Below are 26,906 nucleotides of genomic sequence, written 5' to 3'. Positions count from 1 at the left end.
TGCTAATGTGCTAATGTCACTGGAGTGTCCCAAGATTATTACGTGAGTGGTCTCCTCCCCACGTTTTATCTTCTAGACAACTGTTGCAGAAAAGCTTGGATGGAAACCGCCCCCGCCCCCAGGACTCACACCAGCTCTCATATTTGTTTTCAAGATGAGGTTCACTTAGAATCGCCTTTAAAGACAAAACTTTAAAGACATCCAGGTGCCTGGACTGTCTCCCTCTTCCCCACTAGACTCATGGAATCAGAATTTCTAGGAGTGGGGCCAGAGTATGGGCCCCACTGGGGGAGATGCTGACTCAAACCCCTAGGTGGGAAACAATGACTCATAGAGTCCACACACTTTGGAGGAGCAATGCAAAAGCCCTCCATCATTCATTCATAATTTTACCAAAGTCTTACTGGGTGGCCTCAAGTGCCAGGAATGCTGCTGGGTGCCAGAACAGACACCAGCCAGCTTCTACCATGAAATTTTCCAAATCCTATATCCCCAAACCAGATTCTCCCACGCACACCTTGGGCATTTCTGTCCCCTGCCTCTGCTCGCACCTGCCCCCCCAGCCGGGGAGCCCTTCTCTCTCCATCCACAGGGATCCTGTTCATCCTTCCAGATGGGGCTACAATGCTACAGGCTTCGTGCACCTGTCTTCAAGGCCTCCCGGTGGACTCAGTACATCCTTTGAACCTCCTGTGGTCCTCACCACCTTCCCCTGCATTCTAGCAACACCTCCTAAATGCCCAAAGCGTTCACGTGAACAAGAGAGTTCTGGGATCACATGGGGCAAAACAATGCCAGCCAGCTTTCCTTAAAGCTGGCCTTCCAGGGGCTTTCAATACTCGACTATACCATATGGGTCTCCGAGAGGATCAACAGTACAGAGACATTTTCTCGAGCTTATTTGGCTCTGTGACCCTTCCCCCCTCCCCTATTGATTTGTTTTCCCCTAAGCATCTCCAAGGACTCCTGTTCCAAGGAACCCCCATAGCGAAACGTTGTCCTCTAGTTTTTGCCTTCCTTCCTTCATTCACAAAACACTCCTGGGGTATCCACGGTGTGCCAGACATTGGGCAAGGTGCCCTCCCCCGAGTAGTCTCAGGTACTGTGCTGAAATCACTTGTAGCCTGTCCCCAGACATGACGCCCCAGCACATCGTCCTCAGTGCTGGTAAGAACATGCCTGTGGCCACACAGGTCCTGGGGACCCACAAACATGACAGCATGGGAACCATAGCCTGGCACAGGGTTCTAAGCATTTGGGAAGGCAGATGCTTTCCCTGGCCATGGAATCCAGAAAGAAGATTTTATATGGGGCAATCCACATGAGGCGATCACTCAGCCATCGAACCTGCAGAACACGGGCTCTCAGATCACCAGGCTCCTCACAAGAACGTGATGCGGAAAGGTACAGTCCCACCATTCAGGAAAATGGGGCAGACACGGACTGCTAGCTGGCAGAGGGTGGAGAAGGTCTGGCAGAGTTGCAGAAGCTAGAGGCACGAGTCAGGTTCCGAGAGGAACAATGGTGGGGACGAATGTGCACCCCGTCCCAGACCCAAACACCTGCCAGGGGACTCACACAGCCCAGAGGCACCAGTGCAAGTCAGCCTCAGCAACTGGGCCGGCAGCCCCTCCCCACACAGGCAGGTCACCTGGGGGCTAGCCGTGGCCCCCAGCACAGCTGGAGCTCCTGCTGAACCCGTGTGCATGGATGGGTCAGACCCAGGCCGAAATTCTGGGAGGGATCTGGCGGGGGAGGACAGCTGGAAGGAAAGCAGCACTGTGCTAGGCTTGTCAGCGCACCTCCAGTGATCCGTGTATCCCTCCGTTTATCGAATACACACTGAGCACCTAACGGACAAGAGCAGGAGGTGCAAACAGAGGCAGCCCTCCTGCATGGAGCTCACGGACGCGCTCAGTAAACCATCGCTCACATGATGGTAACTTCATGACCGTGACACGGAGAGCAACGTGCCTGGGGTTGGGGGCGGGGAGCACAGAGAAATGTCCCTGGGGACATGACTGTGAGCTAAAGCCTGAAGATGGGATCAGAATTGCAGCTGAGGGAACAGCAAGTGCAAAGTCCAGGGAGGGAGGAAGGGAGGAAGGGAGCCTGCAGAACTCAGGGGGCTAGAAGGAAGCCAGGGAGGGGAGGCTGGTGTGGAGGGGCAGGGTGGCAAGGTTTGAGAAGAGGCTGGAGGGGCAGACTAGCACCACTGGGAGGCCCCGCGAAGGGCTCTGCCTCTGTCCCTTTAAGCAGGAGGTGGCCCCAGGATCGGGTGCATTCTGACGCCATCATGATGTGCGAACTGCCCAGCGGGGCGAGGGCGGGCTGGAGTGCAGAAGATCCCGGAGTGGGCTGGAGATGGATTCAGGTGGTAAAATCTGCAGAACCCGGAGATGGAGGGCATCAGGAGGGCAGGAGGGTGGAGAGCGTAAGGCCCCAGGCAGGTGTCACCTGCCCTGCAAGTGAACGTCCTCTGCAACTGGACTGGCTCATCCCATGGAAAGGGAGCAAGCAGAGCAGGGAGAGGGGTCGTTCTCCAACACAGGAAGGGTCTGGGTTCAATCGACCCCAGGCTGATTCCCCTTCTCCTCAGTCAGTTCATTAACCATCCAGTGGATCCCGGAGGGGCACCTGGTGGGGCACGTACAGAACCCAGACCCCTGTGCCCCCGGCATCCTCTGCAACGGTGACAACCTGGCCATGAGGACCACTCGCTCATCAGCTGGACTGCGGCAGCCCAGCGGGACGTCCCCCAAGTGCTTGGGAACTCATGAACCATCCTGCACGTGTTGGGGTGGTTCTGAAACCCCTAAGCCTAAAGCAACACCCCCCACCCCGAACCCCGCTGGCTCGGCTGTTCCCTGCCGTCACCCGGTGCGGCTGTCTTTTTCTGGGACAGGAAGAGGCCACTTGGCAGTCAGCAGGAAGTGCTCCGAGACGAGAGCGCTCAGCGTTGACTGCTCTTCTCTTCCAGCGACCAAAGGCAGGGCGCTGCCTGCAGATTTTAAACCTCTGGAACCGTCACACTCACCCCAGCTAGAGAGCCCATCAGAGGGCCAGGACGGGCTGACGCTTGCCGGGAGCGGGTTCCTCCCTCCCTTTTAGCCCGTAGCCTCGTCCGGAAGACCCACCGCTTTAGGGCACGCTGGTGCCGTTGCAACCAGCAGCTCGACTTGAAGCACACCCCGCTGAAGTCGGCCAGCACCTGCCCACCCCACTGCTCCTTTCCGAGAGTTCACTTATGGCTCCGAGACACAGCATAATGCGGTGGTGAAGAGGACAGGCTCTGGGGCCCTTGCCAGGGCTCGAACACCTTGCCTTTCAGTCTCTAAGCCTCAATTTACTTCTCTGTAAAATGGTACCAAAGCCTCGTGGGGGTGGGGGGGGGGCGCGTTAAACATGACAGTGTGTGGAAAACTGTCGTTCGCTGCTAGTGTGTGTACGCGTGTGTGCATGCAAGCCGGCAAGGAAATAGTCATTCGTTCGTTTGGTCATTCAGCCAGTACTACCTACGTCCCAGGTACCGTGCCAGGCAGTGGGAACAAAAGAATGCACGAAAGCTTTGTCCTTGGAGAACCCACTAGGTTTGGGCAGAGGCCGACAAGCTGAGAAGCCACAGGTGGTGGGGTGACAGGTGCTTTGCAGGGACCGTGGAGATGACTGAGGAATGAAGCTAATCCAACACTGGGCACGGGGGGCTCGGGCACAGTGGGGCTCTACGGAGGGATTTCTTGGAAGGGGGATTGGGTCTAGCCCAGAAGCAGACCCAGAAAGGAAGGGTGTTCCAGGCCCACAAGGGAACACAAAGGAGGGTGCCTGATGCATTGAAGGAAGCAGACAGAGCACAGTGAGGAGGGTGTGCACACAGTACGGCCACTAGAGGAGCCTGGATCCCCACCATCACAGCCCCCAGGGCAGGCAACAGCAGAGACCATCTCTATAGAAACTACAGACTACAGACGTGTGACTTAACACACTAGCTGGAGGTAATTCTGTCATTTGTCTGTAACAGTCTCTCGAATTCCTTCCTCCCTCTGGGTCTAGACTTTTACAAACTACTCTGCAAACTCTGAGCATCTAGATTCTGGAAGCCACGTGGGTGCTGTCCTCCCCCACACAGCGACGACAGAGAGAGGAGGAGACGTGGTAATAGACGCAAAGGAAGGATGAGAGGGGGCGGTGGGGGGGGGGGGTGTGTGTCCTGAAAGACCAACCAGCAAAATGCACTGAAGAATGAACAAGGCTGGGGAAGAAGGCTGTAGACCCAGCGCACAAAGGAAAAGCTATCTGGTTGCAGAGCTAAGATGCAAAAATGTATCTTGGGTTTGCAGACTCCCACACTGAAAGATACTGGAGCTTAACAAACCCAAGCATTTGTTTGCTTGCTGCCTGCTTTGTTAAACAGTCACGTGACAGTCACTACAGGAAGGGGACTTCTGGGCTGTGCAGGAAGTAACAACTTCTCTGCACGTTACAGAACACCACTCTGGGCTTTCTCTCTCTTCTTATAGGAGTTGCAAAGCCCATGATGGCCAACTTTGTTGGAAAGAGACCTGGAGAGCGCCCTGAAAAGCAAGCCTGAAGTCCTACATCACCAGAGCTTGGTCTCCTCGTCTATAAACAAGAATAAGTAATAATATCAATCAGACGCCGTATGTTAAAGCCAAGGGGAATTAAGCAACACGGCCAAGGTTGCAAGATTAGGAAGCGGCTAAGCTGGATTGGAACAGCCCCAGTGCTCTCCCAGGAGTGGGGGAGACCGTCTCCGTCCCAGCAGGGAGGAGGACGGAGCAGCTGCCCTGGGCACAGGACACCAGCTCTGCTCAGGGACCTTCCCTATCTGCAGAGCACGGCAGGGCACACGGACGCATAGCCAAAGAAGAAACCCATTTGCAAACTCAATGGAACAGATTCAAAATTGCAACATACATATTTTTAGAGCAACCTTAATCCTTCCATATACAATACTGCTCAGCTCGTTGGTACCCATAAATACACACGGGGAGACCACGGGGGCTTCCAAGGCGGCAAACTGGAGAAAGAGTTTGGGAGCACCGGGTGACAGCACGCAGATGCTGGAAACATCCACGTGGCAAAGACATGGTCTCATGTGGAGACCATCAATGACGGATGAAAACCACCATGTTCTCCCCCCCCCAATCCATGTACTGGCGCATATAAAAATGTGTTTATTAGCATAATAGTTCACGTCGCTGGATCCTGTCTCCTGGGGATTCTTCTAGACACACTGCCTTCCTTTCCTGCTGGGACAGTCTTGAGGTCCATTAATAGACCTACTGCCTCCGGGAATGGCTAATTCTAATTAAAAATCATTAATTAGTAGAAGGAGAGTCCATGTACCTCCACAGGCCACAGCGTACGGTCGTTACGGCTACAGCGAGTCTCAGACCCGTCTACCCATCTGCGCCTTGTCAGCTCAGCACACACCCTGCTGTTGCTTCAATTCTGCCTACTGTATGCAACCCCCGCCCCCCACAGCTACAACACAACTCCACAACATAAGCTGTCCGGGTGACCACTGTGTCCCTGGAACCCAGAGGACTTTAGAACATGCCAAAAAAATGGGTTAACGAGAACTGAATTCTGAAGCCATGATGTCCCTCTGCCTCTGCCTCAAGATGTGGGCTCCCCCCCGCCTGTCTGCTGTATGCCTATCACCTCCTCTGCTGCTCGGCCCTGCTGTCCCTTCCACGCTGGGCTGCCTTTGCTGGCTTGCTGGTCCGTCCCCACACTGGATGGGTGAGTGCTTTGATGGCACAATTGTATCTTTTCATCCCCAGAGATGAAAGATAAGCGATGACTGGTGCAGCTCTTGCAATAGGAGCTCTTGTAATCACCCTGGGACAAAGAAAGACCCAGAAAGGCTGCCACCGCTCTGGTCCAGGGTGTCCCCTGCAAGGTCCACTTGGGCCAGCCCCATTTACTCCTGCAGATTTGGTCACTGGGACACGCCTGTGCTACTAGATGAACAGTAGGCATCGCCCCCCGCCTGGCTGTTTGGGTGCATGTGTGTGTGTGGGGGGGGCTCTTCTATTAAGCACAAACTCCTGGGGGTCCTAGCCAAGACAACCCCCAAAGCCACAAAGTGGATGGCCTTCTCCTACCCATGCATTCTGGAACTTAGAGAACTTTGCAGACCTTCCGTGGACAGTTCCAAATTTCTACTTTGGTAGAAATGATCACAGAACATGGGTTCCGACATCACATTAGATTATCAATTAGTCCCTTCTAGGAATTCGCCCAAGTTCCTCTGATCCCTCCTGACACAGATGCTATTAGCAGATCGTCTTCTGCAGGTGGTGCTCTAATTCTCACGGCCCCACTGTCACGCAGGAACCCTGTGAAAACTGTTCACTTGTGCAAACGAAGCATGGAGAAGTTCATGACCTCAGCTCGAAAGAAGAGTGGAGCGGGTACCGGAGCACAGGGACTGTGCTGAGCTCCTCCCGGTGGCTCTCCAGCCTCTCCGGTAGAGGAGGGGTGCTCCTTGGCACACAAAAGCTCGGTAAAGAGACTTGCACCCAGCTTCTCAACTGGTCACTGGCAGCCTGGCATCATTTACAGGTACGTCCAAATCCTACCAAGAGGTGACCGTCCCCATCCTCCCGCACCAGCCTCACGGGGGAGGGGTGCCCCAAGCCTTGCTCCTGACCACTTCAAAAACCCAGCAGGTTCTCCAGGGGATCCAAGAGGGGACCTGGGACTTCAGGAGAACGGCACAGACCTCTCGGTGGGGAGGGGACCGGGACAGACATCCCGCGGCTCAAGGCTGCGCTGGCACTGTTTGCCTTGAAGACCCTTTGCCAAACATGGAACCAACCCGGGGCTGGGGTTTGCGGGAGGATGCTTCTCATTCTGGATCATTCCATTTTCGTCAGAAAAGATGCATTCGGTTTCCTTTAAAAATGACTGGGAGAGCTTGGCCACCTTCTCGGGGGGCCTTTGTTATTAAGATGGAGTTCATACGTCTTTCCAGAGGTATACTTCTTGCACAGAGGAGACAGGAGGACACAGCAACTCAAAGGAAATGTGTTTTCGGGTGCAGTTTCTGAAGAATGCCCCCATCAGGCAAGGAAGCCCTGCTTCCCAAGACCTTTCCTGCTACACCGCGCTGGCACACGGCGGCCAGAAAGAGCCCAAGAGCTCCATGAGACATCTAGAACCTTCCTTCTGCAGACATATCTGCTTATTATGCCTCAGGTGCTTTGTTAAGCACCAGGATCTCTGCTGGAGACTGGTCTGCTGCCCCTTTGCTGAGAGGTGGTTACTCCGCTTTTATTTTACGCATCAGGTCATTTCCTTCTCAGGGCTAACGCTGAGCATTGGACCAGAGAAGGCAAACCATGCAAAATAAGCGTGATTGTACTTCGAGCTCCCAGCACCCTGTCCTGGGTGCCCCCTCCCCCCAGGTGGCCTCGACGACCCCCCTCCATGGCTCTGGCCACCCACATCCGAGGCGTCTCTACCTTTCAGCTGCTGGAAGCAGGAGGCGCTGCTGTCTGGCTCCAGGGAGTGCCTCAGGACACCGTTGCTGGGCTTGGGTCTCTCGTACTCTCTTTCGGGGAGCATGGCCTGCTCGCTCTCCATGGCAGGGTCTGAGTGCGGGGGCAGAGACTGTGGAAACCCGAACATCAAGAGGGAAGAGAAGAAGAGTAAGGCACCGCAGAGCAGAAAGCCACCCCACCAGGCTCCGATCCAGCGGGGGTCGTCTGGAGTGATGTCCAGGTTACCTGCAATGGGAAAAAGCACAGTCAGGAGGAGGGGATGCAGCCGGGCTGGGATGCGGCTGAGGGTCAGAGTCAGGTGCACGGACGGGAGGGGGCTCTGGAAACGGCCTCAGGGGTGTGGGGGAAGGCGGGGGCGGGGGTGACTGGACACTCCACAAGCCAGCCTTTCGTTCCACATCGGTGCTTCTGTTTCTCCCAAAGCTGAAGGCTGATTGCTTTCTCTCCTTAATTTTCTTGTCTACCCTGTATTTCTATCAGTCTAAACAAAAACAGCAAGAAGCCAGACACCCTCGGAATTAAGGCTGGAGCTGATGGGCTCTGGAGAGCTGCCTGGATGTGCGGACGAAGTCCAAGGAACTATTGCTTTTACCATGGGTGCTCACTTGTACCCCTCCAAAAGCAGCGACCCGGAGATCCCACGCAACGCCCCACTCCCAGCCTCAAATCAGGTTCAGGGATCGTAAGGGATGGCACGGAATCAAGTTGAGAGCCAGGGTACCTAGAGGGACCCCAGCCTAGCGATCTGAACTCTGTGACTTGCTAAGTGACCTACAGGACCAGGACGATGGTGACAGTACCTTCTGGAGTCTGGGGGGAGCGGGAAGCCAAATGAGCCACACCAGATCCGAGGTGCTCAGAATAATGGCATGTGCTTGGGCATTTAAACACTCTTAGCTCTGTATTTACAGCTAGGGTCCTATTTCCAAACTGCTAGTGGGTAGGTTAATTCAAATCTTGGTTGTGGCCTGTGGTTTGGGGCAGTCCTTTATTAGAAAGCTTTGCAGCCAACTTAATGCTTAAAGGCGGTGTGCATGTGGTTTGGCCGTCTTGGGCTATTATTTCTCTGACTTGCCAGCTGAAGTCATGAAGACATAAACTATAGCTTACCCCTTGGTGGTTTTTTTTTTTTTCTTTCTCTATAACTCTCTCTCATAGAGCACTCTCAGATGGGCTCCTTAGAAATGTCTCTTTGATGATAATCCCGTACCTCTGAGGACAGAAGGACTTTCGTGGACATGGGGGCAGGGCCTACGAGCTAAGATCTAAGAGGACTACAGGCCTAGACCAGATGGATGGACAGGCTTGGGAAGAGAAATGACACCAGACCAGCCCTTCACCATTTGTAAATGTTCTCCCTGAAGGCTCCCGCTAACACTCAGGAAGAACCCAGCCATCATTTCTTACTCTGCGCTGGACCTTACAAACAGCATATTCTTAACTGTTCTCGCCAAACCTCCCCACAACTCTACGAGATAGAGTCTTTTATTATCCCGATCTTATATCGATAGAAAAATTGAGGCTTAGAAAGTGCAGGTCCTGAGATGCCTGGGTGGCTCAGTCATTAAGCATCTGCCTTCAGATCAGATCATGATCCCAGGTCCTGGGATCGAGTCCCATATTGGGCTCCTAGGTCAGCAGGGAGTCTGCTTCTCCCTCGGCCTCTGCTGCTCCCCCTGCTTGTGCTTTCTAATAAACAAATAAAATCTTAAAAAAAAAAAAAAGAAAGAAAGGAAAGTGTAGGCACCTTGCCCAAGTTCACGGAGTTTAACACTGGAAGACGGGCATTCAGATGCCAACGGCCAGGCTCCTTATCCCTTTGCTACACTGCCCTTCCGGACCATCTAGGCTTTGGTTTGGGCTCCCTGCATGGATGATTAATTCCTATCCTTTGTGCAATGGGCCTAGGAGCACCAACTTTGCCATTGGTCTCTGGAACATCAGTGGTCTCTCTCCTGGAGGGGTCGGCATCCCCCCAGCAGCGATATCTAGGGCACTACAATGAACCAGATGCTTCCGCTTAGTTGCACGTCAGAGAAGGAGGAGTATAAGTTTTGGCAGGCAGAAGGTTGAATCCCGGCTCTGTTCCTTACTAGCAAGTGATGCTGGGCAAGCTAGTTACTCTCTCTGAGCCTTACTTTGATCACGGTGACATCCACGGAGACTGCGTGCCCGGATGAGAGGTAACGAGCAAGAATCACTTGACACGTAGGTTTTCTGTATATGGTAGCTCTTGTAGCTACTCGTAGTCTGTATTTATATGAATGGGGAATTTCAAGATACAGGTTTTTTTGTTTTGTTTTGTTTTTTGAGTATGAGAAGGCTTGAAAAAAGCATGGGAAAACCCAAGGTGATCTTGAAAGCATCTTTATGCAAACAGGAGAAGGGAAAGGGAAGTCAGATGGCCGTGGGTAGCTGAGCAGGAATGCTGTCTCCAGTCACTGCCGGTGTTTCTCCACCTGCTGCCAGGCAATGAATGCAAACAAAAGACAATCACGGGGAGCTGTGGTATCTCCCTCCATTGTCGATGGGCTCCATAAAGGGGGAATTGAGAGCTCACAGATGTGAGCCAGTAGAGAGAGAGAGAAATCCTGGCACTCGTTTGGGGGACAAAATTAGTAGCACGTAGAGAGTCATATTTTAGTTACGAAGTTAGTGACTCTCTTCTGCGGGTGAGGAAACATCCCAGGGAGAGGGGCAGCGGTGGGGGAGGTTGATGTTTATGTGAACATGTCAACTCGCTCCCCGTAGGTACGTGCCAACGCGTGGAAAGTCAACGTTTGCTCGTAATTTGTAAGACAGGGAAGAGCACATGACCTGTGTCAGACCAAAGCCTGCCTGTGGTGCAGACAAGGAGGGAGAGAGGGGTCTGCAGCAAGGTATGGTAGGGGTGGGCGGGGGTGGGAGCTAGAATTTTGTAGATCTAGGAAAATCACAGTTAACCATTTTAGGAAGTATTGATTTTTTTTTCTCTCGCTCTCCAGTGCAACCATCCAGAGCACCGTGGCAGGGAGAGAAATAATGTTCTGAGGAGAAACCACTCAGCTTTGGAGCATGCCCCCTCTCGGGTCAGGGCTGGCTTAAGGGGTGGAGTCTTAGTCCTGATTTTGATACTTCACAGGAAGACGGCTAATGCTTAAACCCAGGCTGAGAAGAGTCTTTTCTGAGACACCTCCACCAAAGTGATGGTGAAAATCCCTCCCCACCTGCCTGGCAATTGTCACTGATCAGCCGGAATGTTCTAGCACTACTGACTAAGGGAGAGTTCCCTATGTCGGGCAGCAAAGAACGGTGCAGTAGACATTACTGATGTCTTCATTCGGTCTCCTCTACGGAGAACAAGGATTACCCCTCCCTCACCGTGAACTTAGGTGTAGCCACATGCCACAGAGTTTTGCCACTGAACTGTTGGGGGGGACTCTTCTGTGCAGAGCCCTGTATGAGCTGGTGCCTGACTTGCCACGCTCTTTTGCCCTGCCTGATCACAGAAGAACGTGGTATCTTCCCAGGATGGTCCGAAAGGTTACGATGAACAAAAGGTCACTGCTGACCTGAGCTGTGTACAAAACAAACCTCTAGTATTGTTCTCAGCAACTAAGATTTTGGCGGTGTTTGTTACCGCAGCAGAACCCAGCCTACCCTGACTACTGCCAAAGGCTTGGGAAATAAGTCATGATCTTTAAGAACAGCGATCCTGGGCGGGCTTGGAATTGTGAAAGTGTTGTTCCACATATAGGCAGGGAACAGGGCGAAAACCTCTCTTCTTTTCTTCCAATGTGGCTTTAGGTAGTATCTTGATCTTAAAAAATTAGTGCAGTTACAGCTTTTTCATGAAGGCTGTGGTCCGTGAGATGGCCAGAACCAAACTGAGAAGCATCCGGGTGTCTCATTTACAAAATGTACCTGTCAATCAAACTGCCTCCAGGAAGGACAGAAACATACTGAGAAGAACAGGGAAGGGAACAGGATCCCAGGCTGAGGGAGCCACTCTCGCAGAGGCATGGCACCCCTCAGCCATGGGACTCTGATGGGCTGGCTAAGCTCCACCCAGGCCCTCATCGGCCCCTCGGTCATTCCAGGCACGGAGGCAGTGGGGCAAAGGAACACCGTGATGGAGATGTCTGGCTGCCGTGAGGCGGGCACAGTCCGGGCCTGCCTTTGCCGAGCTGTCTACAGGCTTGAAGGATTTCTGCTTTACAAGACCCATTTTCTAACCCTGCCATGTCTCAGAATCCAACATGGGGAGGGTTTTTGTGGTTTTGTTGGAGAAGCTTTTGGCAGTGTTTGCTTCCTCTGTTTAAAGTCACGTAAACACAAGAGGTTGAGATTTATCTCCCGTGTCTGAGGACTGCTGTCGTCACAGGTAGGAAAGAAAAATTGCTGGGAACAAAGTCAAACCACTTTAAAACTAACCAAGCAACCTACTCACCCATGAAGATACCTAGGACTGTGAGAAGGAGCCGATCGAAGCACATGGGGGACATTTCCTTGTCCCTCCCGGCCACACTGGTATGTACGTGGTGCCATGGGCTCTCTGGGCAGGTTTGTTTTTTTTTTCTTTTTAGTCCATTTACCTATTTGCCTAACCTATTTCGTGCAACTTTTGCTATGGGACTCAAGCATTCCAAGAGTATCCTTAAGTTACAGACCAAATTGGAAACTGGGGACAGGGAGGGGCTGAGGGTAGAGGGCAGCGTGGAACGTTCGGGATCCCGGCCGTTGAGCGGATTGAGTCTAACACGGATGCATCTGACGAAGCCCGCAGCCAGCCCCAGCGTGGCAGAGCAGGAAGCTCTCGGCGGGTCGACCGTTTCCAGGAGGCAAACATACGGACACATCTGATTCCGGGGGCAAACACCACAAAGCCGTAGTGGGGCCAGCTGGTGCCCGCCTGAGGATGAGTCTATACGGAGGGGCGGACGAGGTTAGGTCATCTTAGCAAGGCCTTTGCCCACGGAAGGGGGCAGCCTTCTGGTGAAAGTCCTGGAGAAATTCCAGGAACACAAGCTGTCCAGTTTGGAGTCAGACAGAGGCCTGGGCTTTGAATCCTACCGGCTGCGGACATGAATTAACCTGTCGCTGACCGTGCACTTACAGCACATCAGGTGCCGTGCTATGCACTTGGCATGATTAACTCATGTCCCTGGGGTCACACCGCTTGGAAGCGGGGGAGTTCAGACTGCAAGAGAGGTCTGCTTCCAGCACCGGAACTCGGAACTCAAAACCGCTGCATGAGAACGGCTCGGCTGGCAGGTAGGCGACGAGCAGGTCCCACCCCCCGAGGGGAAGGTCCTGAAGTTCAGATGAGCCGGTCTACATACAGCCTTAGTAAGCGGTCAGTTCGCGGCTGCCGGTATCAACTTCCTTCTGATAAGCCCACTGTTCGGGTCTGTCGACTCGGGGCTTTTGGGGCACACCCCTGCTACCACGTCCTCCTTTCTTCTACGTTCTGTTCTCAACGGGTCTCAGTCTTACAAAGGCTTCCCCGAAAGCACTTCTGGCTGCACCATCACTCCTTCCCCAGGCTGTTACAAAAGGCAACTTTCCTTAAGAAGAGGGACCATGGGAGCCACGCAGGGATCAAAAGAATTAGAGCAGCAGCGGCAGAATTCCAGCGTCTAAACACGGCCAGTAGAGTCCTCGGGGGGGCTGCCTGCGGGGTCTGCCCACCCCACAGCTGGCTGTTCCTACAGGCGCCCACCTCTCCCCACACAGACGGCAACCAGCCTTCCCCACTGGCCTCCCCCTTCAACCCTGTGTCCTCACATCCCCTCCTCCACCTGCCCCATGACAAGAGCTCTGTCTGCCTCGCCTGCCTCCCCTCAGGTTCCAGATCACACTCGCCCCAGTCCCCTCCCCAGCTGTCCGCTGCGCGCCTGGCCCTTTCCGTTCATGCACCAGGACACACTCTGATGGGTCTGAGCAGCCCTAAAGGGGGGCTCTGTCTTCAACGGTGGAGAAAACACACAGGAGGGCCATCCCTCAAGAACTGAGAACTCCCTTTCCCGAATATGGCCCGAATCCATTCCAGAGCAAGTCTGAGTCACAAGATGAGACACCATCAAAAAATCGCAGGCAACTACAGATCCTGTGTCTTGCTCTGTGATCGAATAAATTATATTCTTCTGCCCTCTGCTGGTAAAGAGCAGCGCCAGCCCTCCCGGGCCTTCAGCAAGGAAGCAAACAAAAGCCGGAGACTGCCAGGGCATCCTTTCCTAGAGACACAGGGGATGGGACTTTGGCTATGTGCTGGGGGGCTGGGGGGGTAGGCGCCAGCAAGATACCCAGCTGGACCAGGAATACGCCCATCTGCCTTCTGCTCCAAACTGCCGGCGAGCCTGGAACCACGGATGGCATTGCTTCACATGGGGCCCCGACGGGTGAGCAAAGATGCAGACGAGACGGGCCGGCGGGCAGGACTCCAGGCTGAGGGGACAGGCCAGTGCAAAGGAACCGCCCACCGAAGGGGACCATGACTGAACCGGCTAACCCCCTGCAGCCCCCTGTCCACCCCTTGGTCACTGCAGGCACAGAGAAAGGACGCTCTTTATTCCCAGGAGGGAGCACAGTGGAGGGAACTGGAAAGTGGAAATGCCGACACCCTTGCTCGGGAGACCTGGGTTTTATACAGATATGCCCCTCAGACTGGGTCCATCCCAGGGTCCCTCTCTAGGCCCGTTTCCTCATCTGTACAATAAGAGGCTTAGAAGAGAATGATCCAAGGTTCCTGGCTCAGAGATGCTGGTAACCCACAGGCTCGATCCAAGGCGGGGGGGGCCATTGTTGCTATGCTGAGGGGCAGAATATACTGCCTGACCACCTGGCCTCTTCTTCCAGGCAGCCCTCCCCTTTGCATGGGGGTGCACCCCTGTCCCTCACCTGCTTTTATGCTTCCTGTCTTGTGCTGCCTTTGGCACAGGGGCAGAAGCTGTCCCCCACCCCCACTTTTTTTTTGGTCCACACAGCAAGATGGCAGCCGACTCCCACTGCGGGGTATTTCTCTGAGCAGGCCACCCCTCGTCCCCTGCGCTAGGAGCAGGGATCGAAGGATCAACCAATTGCTGCGTAACGGCAGCCACCAATCCCCTCTTGACCAGAGCCAGCACTTTAAAATAAGAAAACAAAGCTGCATTTGATTCTTTTCTTACCCCCACCCCACCCCCTGCAAATTTGTAACATCATTACCTACAAGTAAATATATCAGTGGGATTAATGGAGTGAATCACGGAGTGACTTGATTGGATTTAAAACCACATTACTTCTTTGGGGTGAATTAGTAAATTTAGCACTGCCAGGAGATGATGGATTGAGAAGCCAGGGCTTGAGCTCTTATTGATCCTGAGAAAAGATCGGTATGAGGCAGAGAAGCTGGGACGGCTTCCCGTGCTCCGTTCCCAGAGAGAGAGGAAACACGGCTTCTCTGCTCGCGGAACTGCGCAGAACCAGTGTGCTGCGGGGTTCACAGGTGACTTGGGACCACATACGGGAGGCAGTGTCTCAGATGGTCTCCGGGGAGCCCACACCCTGAGTGGGGACCGGAACAGGTGGCTTGCTTGTGATCCCAGGATGCGGCAGAAGCAGCGACCTGTCACTTCTGAGCCCAGGTTATAAACAGATCACGGCTCTCATCTTGGGCGCCCTCTCTCACCCTCTCCTGGCTGTTCACTCCTGGGGAGCCCTGGTGAGGGAGCCCGGTAGGGAGGCCCAGGGATGGGAGACGGAAAGTGGATCCTCCAAGGCCCACTGACAGCCTGGGGAATGAACTTAGAAGTCGAATGTCCTGCAGCTGAGCTTTGAAATGAGGGGAGACACATGTCCACACCCTGACTACAACCTCACAAGGGACCCCCAAGTCAGAACCACCCAGCCAAGCAGCTCCTGGACTCCACACCCACACAAATAACCTGTGATATGATTAAGCGACCCCCCAGTGTTGTTTTCAGTCCTAAGTCTAGGGTAACTTGTTGCAGAGCAAGAGGAGACTAAGAGACCAAGTGACCTGTGCTTTGGCCGCTGAAGCATGGGGAGAAGCTTCGAGAGACAGCGTGTAACTCGCCAAGGCCTGGTTTCCTGCCTGGACAACAGCGCAGGATGGGGTCAGACGAAGCTTCTGTGAGCCGCGTCCTACAGTGACCATGAGGACCCAAGCCTCACCCTCCCCACCACTGCCAGCCCGCGCTGCCTGCATAGCGTGCCCAAGAAGTAAACTTTGCTTGTATAAAATCACTCCAGACTGGGGAGCCGTGTGTGACCACAGCATAACCTAGCCTGTGTTAGCTAGCCCACTGCCGCATCAAAGTGCGCCTGTCTAGGGTTTGGGGGCGCCCAGAGCCATCTGAGAAGTACACTTGCTCTCCTACTAGGAGCCAAGAAGTGTTGCTTGAAGTGGCTTCGAGGTATGGTACATTTCTTCATAGAGGTCACCCCCAACACTGACTTGTAGAGGCGGGCTTCAAATACTCTGTCTCATCGACCCCGTCTGTACACCTGCATTTCTAGAACACACTTAGAAAGTGGGGTTCTCATCTAGGGTACTGGGCTAACATTCAATGGGAAAATGCTGGGCATTCAACATCTGTCCTCTCATGCAATTCTTAGAGTAGCCCCATGAAGCAGACAGAATTATCATTATGATTTACAGAAGAGGAAGATCCAGATTGGAGGAGTAAAATCAGCTACGGGCATTACTCTGCCTCTGGGTGGCCACTGAAGGAACACCACTGGACCCCAAGCCATTCGAACCAACGCTCATGCTCTCTCCTTTGATCTCTGGTGAGCCAGCAGCTCGAGGTCCACACACTGAGGCCGTCCCTTCATAAGAGGGTTTTATTTACTTACTTACTTACTTATTTTTAAGATTTTATTTATCTATGTGATGGACAGAGATCACAAGCTGGCAGAGAGAGAGGGGGAAGCAGGCTCCCCACTGAGCAGAGAGCCCAATGTGGGGCTCGATCCCAGGACCCTGAGATCATGACCTAAGCCGAAGGCTGAGGCTTAACCTACTGAGCCACCTAGGCACCCCCCATAGAAGAGTTTTAGAACCTGAAGGCTAAAGGGCTCCCTTCCAATGGAGGGCACACCCAGGGGTGGTGATAAGAAGTTGGGATATACTCCTTACTTGTGTCAATGAAGACGGCATCCACGTACATTTTGGTACAGAAAGAGCCCAGGATAAATCCACAGGCTGGTCCAAATACCAGCATCGTGAAAAGGATTCCTGAAAGAAGAAGATGAAACAGAAATTAGATTTTAAAAAAGAAGAAAAAAAAAAAACAGAAGCCATTCAATGAACAAAACAGTCGAAGATCAAGGATATTATTTCACATTGATCAGATGAGACCCAGGGTTATACAAGCGACATTATAGGACTTAGTCAAAAAATCCTAGGTGGCGAAGAACATACGGAAGCATCGTTACGCAGAAATTCTACAGTTTTTGGTAGGTTGCTCTGAAATATCTGGGCCCTGAGTGAGCTTACTTTTACAGTACTCCATCCCACACCGTATTAATCACATTAAAATGCACCCACATCTGTAATTAAATGGTTTCTGTAATAAACATTTTTTTAAAGATTTTATTTTTTTATTTTGACAGACAAGAGATCACAAGTAGGCAGAGATGCAGGCTCCCTGATGAGCAGAGAGCCCGACGCGGGGCTCGATCCCAGGACCCTGGGACCATGACCTGAGAGGAAGGCAGAGGCTTAACCCACTGAGCCACCCAGGCGCCCCATAAACATTTTTTTTAAAGATTTTATTTATTTGACGGGTAGAGATCACAAGTAGGCAGAGAGGCAGGCAGAGAGAGAGGGAGGAAGCAGGCTCCCTGCTGAGCAGAGAGCCTGATGCGGGGCTCGAGCCCAGGACCCTGGGATCATGACCTGAGCTGAAGGCAGAGGCTTAATCCAATGAGCCACCCAGGCATACCCTGTCATAAACATTTTTGAAACAGTTTTTATAATTTTGCTTTCACCATTTATTTGGCTTTATGTAATTCATTTAATTTACAGTTGGCTAAGTTTTCTCAGCACTCATTGTACAAATTCAGGAATTGTGAAGGGAGAAAAGTCAAAGGCACAAATTATTTTCAATTGTAATGAAATGTTTACAGGCATTAAATTTAGCAAAAAAAAAAAAACGGAGCTGACATAGTGGTATGCTTTGAGAACATTTAATTAGATGTTTATTAATTTGAATTTTGCAGATCTGCCCCCCCCCCCCGTATTTTGGAGTTGCTATCTATTGTTTTAATAGTTTCAAGACTCAACCTTTTCCATGGGACTTGAGAAGATGGTCCTAGGCACAAACTTAAGGGCCTGATGGATATAATACCCGAGATTTTGCACAAACCCTTTTATTCATTCTGGGAAAAGTACTGAGCCCAAACTAAAGCCCACAGGCTGTGTCTACTTAACTAAATTTCAGTTTGGTAGAACATTCCTTGAGCAATGACAGTTCTCAAGGCCCTGGGAATAAAAACAAGCGTGGTCCTTCCTACAAGAGGCTGGCTGCCTGCGGGGACCAAGAAGCAGTACGTGGGTTGGTCCAACCCAAGCAGATGGCCAAAAAGAGGGGTTCTAACAGGTTCCCGAGGGCACATGAGTAGCAAGGCTGGAGATGAATTCAAACAAAGGGAATCTGAGCTCGGTGGAGGGTACTTCTGGTCTGCTCACAGGTGTAGACCAACTCATTCTGACTTCCCTCGGTGATGTCATCAGGGAACCACTCAAATATTCATTCAGTCCATCAATACTCATTGAGCTCCTTCTATGTGCTACGCATGAGTCTTGGGAATGGAGATTCAGCACTGAAGCAAATGATTAAGAACCTGGTCTTCCAGAGCTCACTGACTTGGAGGTGGGGAAGTTTCTGTTAGTTACACAAACTATAAACAGGAATTCAACTTGTTTGGAAACGCTCGGCAAAGGAAGCCATGTCTTCCAGATTTATAGACAGAAACCTAGACCCCAAAGCCATCACTGAAGATAGCTTATATGGAACATTGTTTGATAAAAGAAGGAATGAAAAGAGGATGGTTTATGTCATGGAAATGGGGCTGAATCCACTCTCAGTGAAATCCTACTCTGTGATCTGGAACAATCTAGAAGCTCTCCAGTCTCAAAGTATGTGTTTCCATAGCTGGCCAGAGACCCCCAACTACTATTATTCTTAGTTATTCTTGTTTCTAAGAATCTTGAGAGAAGCCATATCCATTTTATGAGTACACGGACTCTGGTTTGTCACAACTTAGATTCAGAAAACCTAACAGAGGAAGTTAACCTAACAGAGGGGGTATTACTGGAAAATTCTAGAATACGGGGATCTTGCAGATATGGGCTAGAACTAGGGGGGCTATCCTTAGCAGGGTAGGGTTAGGGACTAGAGCTACTCTTGGCCCCATTCCCTGGGACGAAAGTGAAGCAGAAAAAGATGTTGAGGAAGTCCCAGGGGGCAGGGGTGGGGGGCATGGACAGGACGGGTCCTAGGCAAGAGCACCACCACCCAACATAGCCTACAGGGATTTCTGCTTCAGGGCAAAACTGTGAAGGCAGCCATGTCCTCCTGTCCAGGCTGCAGACTGAGGTGAGACCCTGGTCAATCACGTGTTCTCTAAAGACGGTTCAGCAAGTTACCTATCGGCTTCGGGAGTCCCAGAAGAAGGGACACAGGGGACAGGAATGCGATTCTCCTCCCAAGGGTGCTGCAGCTGCCCTGCTGACTCCCCTTTGAACGCCCCCCACCTCCAGCAACGCCACCACGCATAATAATATGCCTTCTTTCATGCCGATTAGAGAAAGCCCCCAACCAACCTAATTATCACTGGTGCCTTGCCCACAGACTGAGTAATGCAAATTACAGCTAATCCTTAGCAGGTCAAGGGACGAAGCTTTTAGTGTCTTCGGAAGAAACAACTGATGTGCTGAAAAGGATGTAGAGACTGTCCTGTTTCTCCCTCCCCGACCTGGGGACAGTAGAGAGTGTGGACAGGCCAGACACCCTGGAACAGCTGGGGACCCCAGGTCCTGGGCCTCCTGCCCTTGTACAAGTTGGGACATGGAAGAAGGCATGTCCCTCGAGCTCAGGTGCCCGCAGGAGCCCCACGGGGCCCACACAGGCCAAATGCCCATTCTGGCTGCTCAGGCAGGCATAAGCCCCACCGAGATGCCATGCACCAAGGTGACCTCGCCTTCGGCCGAGAACATCTCCCACGGTGGTTCCTCTAGAAGACAAGGGTTTCCAAGCCATTGAGTTGTGGCTTTCCATTTTAACCAGACGGAGTTCTCCTCCAACAGCGGAGAAACCTGACAGGGCCCAATCCCAAACACCAATGAAGGATACAGAACACATGTATCTTTGTATGAAGGGCGTTTTTTCCCCTCAGCTGAAATCTCTGGCGGAGTAGGGGGAGGGGCAGAGGTAGGGAATCTCCAGCAGACTCCACTGAGCATAGAGCCTGCCGCGGGGCTCGATCTCACGGCCCCTGTGAGATCACCACCTGAGCCGAGCCACCCAGGCTCTCCCGGAGGCGTTTTCTAAGCAGTTCCTCCTCAGAGAGCTGTTGAAGAAGCCTCTAGCAAGAACCAGTTCCCGCATCTTTTCCGGGGAAACATCCAGTAGAGATACGGGAGTTGTTTCCATCAGGAAACACCCTTTTCCCTTTTTTTTTTTCCCCCTAAATAGAAATTAGATCCTACAAAGAAGTAGGGTTTTTTTTTTTAAGCATTATGTCCTTTTTTTAAAAACTTTTTTAAAGAATTTTTTTATTATTATTAATTTGACACACAGAGATCACAAGCAGGCAGAGAGTCAGACAGAGAGAGAGAGAGGAAGGGAAGCAGGCTCCCTGCTGAGCAGAGAGCCCGATGATGCGATGATGCGGGGCTTGATCCCAGGACCCTGGGATCATGACCTGAGCTGAAGGCAGAGGCTTTAACCCCCTGAGCCACCCAGGCGCCCCAGGAAACACACTTTTTCTACCGCAGAAGTATCTCAGGATAACAACTCAAAGCAGCACGCAGAGCCCAATCCTGGGTTTTTAGGGGAAGCTGTTCCTCTGCGAGGCTACGAGGCAGGCCACGATCTTACAGAATGTCCTTTTGAATGCGCTTCCTTGCTCTCCTCTTCATTCATCCTCCTGGGCTGTGAATTTATTTTGTTTAATGAAACCATCTCACATGCTCTGCTCAAACTGGGAGAAAGACTGGCCAGCGCTCAGATCCACAGTCCCCGCGCTGAGCCAGGGAGTGCCTCCAGGACTGGAGGGGATGAGCTCTGTGGCTCAGTGCTGCCCCCTGCTGCCTGCCAGATTTACGAACACAGGAGGGGAGGGGCGAGGGCCGGAGGAGAAATCCAGACACAGGAAATATTTAATATTAAAAATAAAAATACGTTTTTCTTTTAATTCATGTGCATTTTTTTCAGACATTTCTTACATAGTTTGAACCTAACTGCTTGATTAACAAAATTGCTAGATATTTCTTTTAGACTCAGGGCTCCGTGAAAATATAATTGATACTAAGGGAATGGGAAGCTTTCGTGGCTCAGTGGGTTGAGTGTCTGACTCTTGACTTTGGCTCAGATCACGATCTCAGGGTCCTGGGTTGGAGCCCCGCACTGCAGGCTCCCTGCTCAGCGGGGAGTCTGGCTTCTCCCTCTGACTCTGCCTCTCCCCCAGCTTGGTCTCTGTCTTTCGCCCAAAAAAAAAAAAAAAAAAAAAAAAAAAAAAAAAAAAAATCAAAAAAAGAAAGAAAGAAAAGAAAAAGCAGCAGCAGCTTGCTACCTGACTGGAGAGACTTTCAACCATTCTTAGTCACTCAAAATACATAATAGCACCTACTTGGGGCCAGGCACTGTGCTAGCTGCTGGGACACAGCAGTGAACAAAACAGACAAAAGTCCCTGCTTTTCTGTGGAGTTTGTGTTATGGAGGAAAGGCCATAAACAAACCAACCTACCATGCCGTAGTCTGGGTGCACAAAGGGGCAGGGCTACAAAGACCCTGTGAGGCATCGAGTCCTTGGTATAACACACGGCACCGTGTTCGCTGTGCAGCCAAGCTGGGGCCGCTTTGTGGGAGGCAAGACTAACCGTCCCTAAAGAGGTACCTGTCCTAATCTCTAGAACTTGCACCTGCTAGCTTCAATGACAAAAGAGAATTAAGGATAAAATGGAATTAAGGTGGCTGGTGAGTTGACTTCAAGAGATGATGCTGGCCCAATCACAAGATTCCCGTAAACGTGGAAGGAGAAAGAAGACCCAGAGTTGGAGAAGGAGATAAGATGACTCCACCAGAGGCGGGGCCTCTTGAGAGGGACGTGACCGAGTCGCGGCTGGTTCTGAAGGTGGAGGATGAGGTTTTGAGCCCAGGAACGAGGACCACCTGTCGAAGCTGCAAAAGGCAAGAAAATGGGTTCAGAGGACGACAGTCCGGCCGACACCTTGACTGGAATCAGCGAAACCACGGCGGGCTTCTGACCTCTAGAACCATAAGGTCATACACTTGCATTATTTTAAGCCGCTAAGTTTGTAGCAACTCATGATGGCAGCGATAGGAAACGAATGCAATTATTAATCAAATGTGAGTCAATTCTCAGATCTCACAACCATGAATATCCATGTGACTCTCTAAGAAAAGGACACTGCGTGAAGTCCATTAATTACCTGACCATGGGACATTTTTTTGTGGGACATTTTCCAGCGCTGGTGTTGACTGGGGCACAGTCCCAGAGAAGCTGGAGGGCAGTCCAAGCCCTATGAGACACAGATGTGTTTTATTCTTCTTTCTATCCCTTGTTTGGCCCCACGTAACAAAAAGTTAGGTCAGTGGCTATTGAAAGGGTGCAGGAAAGAGAAGACTAGTTCCAACACTGCCCTGAAAAGAGGGCGTGTCTTTGCCCAAGCTCCGCCCCCAACCTGTTTCCCTGGATAGTGCTCTCTGCACCTGTCTCTCTCAGCACTGGGGACCCTCCCATCCAAGAGCCTCCTCTTAGATCCGATGAGCCACGGGGACTCGAGGGACAGAAGGGGTCAGGCCAGATGCCTAGAACGGGAAGAATCTGGAAAACCCAAAGGGAGACTTCAATTTAGAATCCGCTGGTCTAGGAAGAATTAGTCCCCTTTATTACACTACCGATCTATGATAATTAACAAAAGTACAACATTTTTTTGTATGTTTCCGTCATGTAACACACAGATTCTAATCTGTTTACAGAAATGCGGAGGGCCAAGGGCAGCCTACATACCTCTGAAGAAGTATCAACTTGTTCTACTGAATATCAGGACTTTTTTATATTATTTTTTTCAGGATTTTTATTTTTTTTTTACAGCTGTAATGATGTAGACAGTGCATTTCTGGCTTACAGAACAGATATCACAAGCAAGCAGAAAAGCAAGCCTGGAAACAGAGCCACACGTCCGTGGACACCTGATTTATGGCAAAGCGTGCATACAAAGCAGCAAGGGAAAGGATGAGCTTTCCCATAAATGCTGCTGGGGCAACTTGAAATTAGAGTGGTGTGTTTGGGCGGGGGGGGGGGGGGGAGCCAGCCTCAGAGGAAATGCAAAAATCAATTCCAGGCAGATCAGAGACCTGTGTGAAAAGCAAAACAATGAAGCTTCTGAGAGGTACAGACAAAAGTACTGTCATGATGTCAGGGGCAGGGAAAGATTTCTTACACCGAACAAAGAAAGCACTAGGGATTATAAGAAAAGCCTGGTAAGTTAGTTGGTCTACATTAAAATTAAGAAGGTCATTCATCAGATTCACCCAAAGAGCCCACTGACAAAGCAAAAAGGTAGGAAAATAAACATGTAACGTACATCCTTAAAATACACAGAGAGGAATCAGAGGTCTCATGTCTAAACTATGTAAAAACTGCTAGAAATTCATGAAAAAAAGAAACTAGTGGAAAAGGGGACAGAAATCTTAACAAGCACGTCACAAAAAGAGGGAATGCAAATGAACAATGGGCTAGGACAAGATATTCAACCTCATGAGAATTCAGGGACACGTGCATTGCGACCCAATAAAATGTCCTTCCCTTTTCAGCTGGTTAAAGAGCTCTGATCATACCAGCTGTTGGCAAGGCTGTGGGGCATCCGGGATTCCTGCACGTTGCTGGTACGAGTATAAACGGCATAACCCCTTTAACAAAACTTTGACAGTATGTGGAAAAGTGAAGGTAAACTCGCCCAATGACCCACCATTCCAACTCCTCCGTAAATACCTTACAGGAAGCCTGACATGTACCGGGAGACACATCCAAGAATGCTCATGCAGAACAGGAGACAGCCCAACACCCGTCAGTGGTAGAACAGAGAAACCAACTACCCATATTCTAGAATTGCTGTATAAGCAAAGAAAACACGTCATCAACAACGTGGATGAACGTTCAAAGACACAGTGCCAAGCAAAACAACACAGGTGAGAACGCATACCGGTGTGATTCTACTCATACAGAATTCGAAGTAGCAAAATTAAACTATTTAGTGGTATGTAACTCTGTAGTGAGACTATTAAGAAAAACAGGGAAATAGAGGACTGTGGCTGCTGCTCCCAGGGACGCAGGGAGGAAGGGGATTATGATCCAGAAGGAGACAGGGCATGTGTGCGTGTAAGGGGGAAGTGGGGGGCAGGGATGGTTCTGGGGTGCTGGTTTTGTGTCTGGTCTCTTTCCAGGTAGGCTACTGGCTGCTTGTTTCACAACAATTTGTTAAACTGTAATATGTTTTCTGCACAAAGACACGACTGTTACGTTTTTCATATATGTAAGTATCTGTAACTTCAGGACCTATATACAAGCAGCTGCTCATTTTCTCAAAGTGTATTGGGGGAATCTCAGGAACCCTCCAGAGAAAACCACAGACTTCCCCTAAAGTGATCTTTCATTCTGTCAAGGCCAGAGCCCTCAGATCTGCACTTTCCCCTGCCCTGCTCAGCGCTCTCAGAAATTCTTTTCATACCCCTGCATGGAAAGGGACTAGGGTGGGTCTGTCCTATGGGAAGGACAGTGCTGCCTTCCGCCGCCATCTGTGTGTCTGCAAGCACAGTATAAACACTCCCCGCGCCTCAGTTTCCACCTCTGTAAAATGGGCTCACACGTGTGAGCGCACAAAAAAAATGCTCCAGGTAAGTTCCTGGAACACAGATGGTTCTCAAAAAACATTAGGTATCAAGCGTTGTTCTCACCGATATTTCCAGTAGCAGAATTTTCTCTTCTGCTTTCTGAGTCTCACTTTTTTTGCTTACTTAGGTGGGAGATGCTTAACGGACTGTAGAAAATCCAGAATCACACAATAAAAATATGTCATCATTCTCCTTTTTCCTTTTGGGCATGACTGTCCTCGAAGCGTATTTTCTTCCTATGTGTTTTTTGCCCTGGCGAGACCAGAGAGGTTCATTTAAACACAAAACCTCTTTTCCTCATTTTAAAAGCAGCACATGCTCACTGTAAAGCGATGTGAGAATCAAGAGAGGATGGAGAGGGACCCCACATCATGGCCAAGAACACAGAGCCTGGAGCTGGCCAGAGTTGCCCCTCATGAGCTGTGTGAGCTTGGGAAAGCGACTGACCTTCTCTGGGCCCCCGTGCTCTCACCCGAGCCGGGGGATCACAACAGTACCTAGCCCACATGGTTGTTTCAAAGTGTAAGTGATCAGTGTATGTCCAGGGCTTTCCATAGCACCCAGCATACAGCATAAATAAAATAAAATAAAATAAATAGCAAAATAAATTATGCTATTATTATTATAAAGAAGATGGCATGAATTACCATCTCTTACCACCCAGACAGAAACACTGATATTCACTTAGATATTCCTTCCCAGCCCATTCCTATACAGAAGGTTAATATTTTAAGAATAATGAAAAGAAATCCACAACACAGGTTTCCTAACAGAAACCCTAGAAACAAACAATAATATTTTCTAAAGAGTATCTATTTTTTAAGAATCGAATTATCTATGTAGGTAGAATTTAAGGCACTGGTGGAAAGGGATTTCAATGGCCAGGCATATCTCTGCTGCCCTCGGGGGGATGGGGAAGGACAGAGCTAAGACACTCCAGAACGACAGTGACCAGCACCCCAGGCCCGGCTCAAGATCCCTCCCCGGCCATCAGGAGGGAGGGCACCCAAGGACACGGTGATCTCATGTGACAGCAATGACTTCTTAGCAGTGACCGAGAACGCTGAGCCAAGGGCTCTGGGCTTGACAGAATGAAAGATCACTTCATGGGGAGTCTGGTTTTCTCTGGAGGGTTCCTGAGAGTCCCTTGACACAACTTCAAGAAATTGAGACAACATTCTCTCCCGCAGTACACACAATACACGCAGGTTAGTGTTTCGGCCTCTTTTGGAAGGAAAATGGTCTGATGAATCCTCTGTTTTTTGTCTAATTATAAAAACAATGCAATCAGAAAGGGGGACCATTTATTATTATCCTACCATCTTGAGGCAGTCGCTTTCAAGTCTCTATCCCTTCTGATGTACTTGATGTCAAACAAAAAGTCTCATGATCACTTGATAAGGCACATGTTATGATACTCTTTTTGTACACGAGAAACAGAAGCTCAGAGAGGTTAGTCAACTGCCCCAAGGCTACGCAGCATGTAAAAGGCAGAGAGGTAAGGGGCGCCTGGGTGGCTCAGTGGTTTAGGCCACTGCCTTCGGCTCAGGTCATGATCTCAGGGTCCTGGGATTGAGTCCCGCATCGGGCTCTCTGCTCGGCAGGGAGCCTGCTTCCCTCTCACTCTCTCTGCCTGCCTCTCTGCCTACTTGTGATCTCTCTCTGTCAAATAAATAAATAAAATCTTAAAAAAAAAAAAAAAGGCAGAGGTAAGTTTGAACCCAGACCTAGAAGATCACCTAAGTTCTTAAAGAAGGAAGAGTCAGGACATGATGGTCCAGCAGTGAAGCCTTTGGAACCCATGAGACCTAGCCTGGGATCCTGGTTACGCTTCTCGATTTCTGGATGGCTCATTTCCCAGCTCTGGGTCCGGAAATAAGAATAGATACCTTATAGAATAGTGAGAATGACACGCAATGCATGCAAAGCTTCTGGTGCCTAGAATGCAGAAGATGCTTTTTAGAATTCTCCTTGCATCCCAGGGGTGATGACTCCAAGAAGTAAGGCCTGTATGGCTGGTGTTCCCCAGACACGTGTCTCAGTCTCTTCTGCTCGACTCCGTCATTTTAACCCCGGGGGGGGGGGGGGGCCCATCAAGAGGGCAGTGAAGGAAGCTCAGGTTGGCTGTGGCTTTTCCCCACTAGAGGGCAGCACTGGCCTAGAAAAGGAAGAGTCCTCCCTTGAACTCCCCTGTCCTCCACTTCCTAACTGCGGAGGAAACCCTCAGCCCAGAGCATTGCTTTTCTCA

At 50.9% G+C, this 26,906-nt stretch overlaps 1 protein-coding gene across 2 annotated transcripts in view; it reads right to left on the bottom strand.

The window, feature by feature from the left end:
* Positions 1–26,906, bottom strand: part of SLCO3A1 (solute carrier organic anion transporter family member 3A1) — a 302,473-nt gene that overhangs the window by 60,598 nt on the left and 214,969 nt on the right. For both annotated transcript variants that reach the window (XM_046008705.1, XM_046008706.1), the window contains exons 3-4: positions 16,654–16,752; positions 7,494–7,757 (exon numbers count right to left, since the gene is read on the bottom strand). In XM_046008705.1, the coding sequence (XP_045864661.1) occupies positions 7,494–7,757; positions 16,654–16,752 (363 nt within the window). The remainder of the gene's footprint in view (positions 1–7,493; positions 7,758–16,653; positions 16,753–26,906) is intronic.

Source organism: Meles meles, chromosome 6 (assembly GCF_922984935.1).
Source record: "Meles meles chromosome 6, mMelMel3.1 paternal haplotype, whole genome shotgun sequence".
Classification (NCBI taxonomy): Eukaryota; Metazoa; Chordata; class Mammalia; order Carnivora; family Mustelidae; genus Meles; species Meles meles.
The sequence above is the reverse complement of the archived record's forward strand: the minus strand, read 5'-3'. Positions and strand labels throughout refer to the sequence as shown.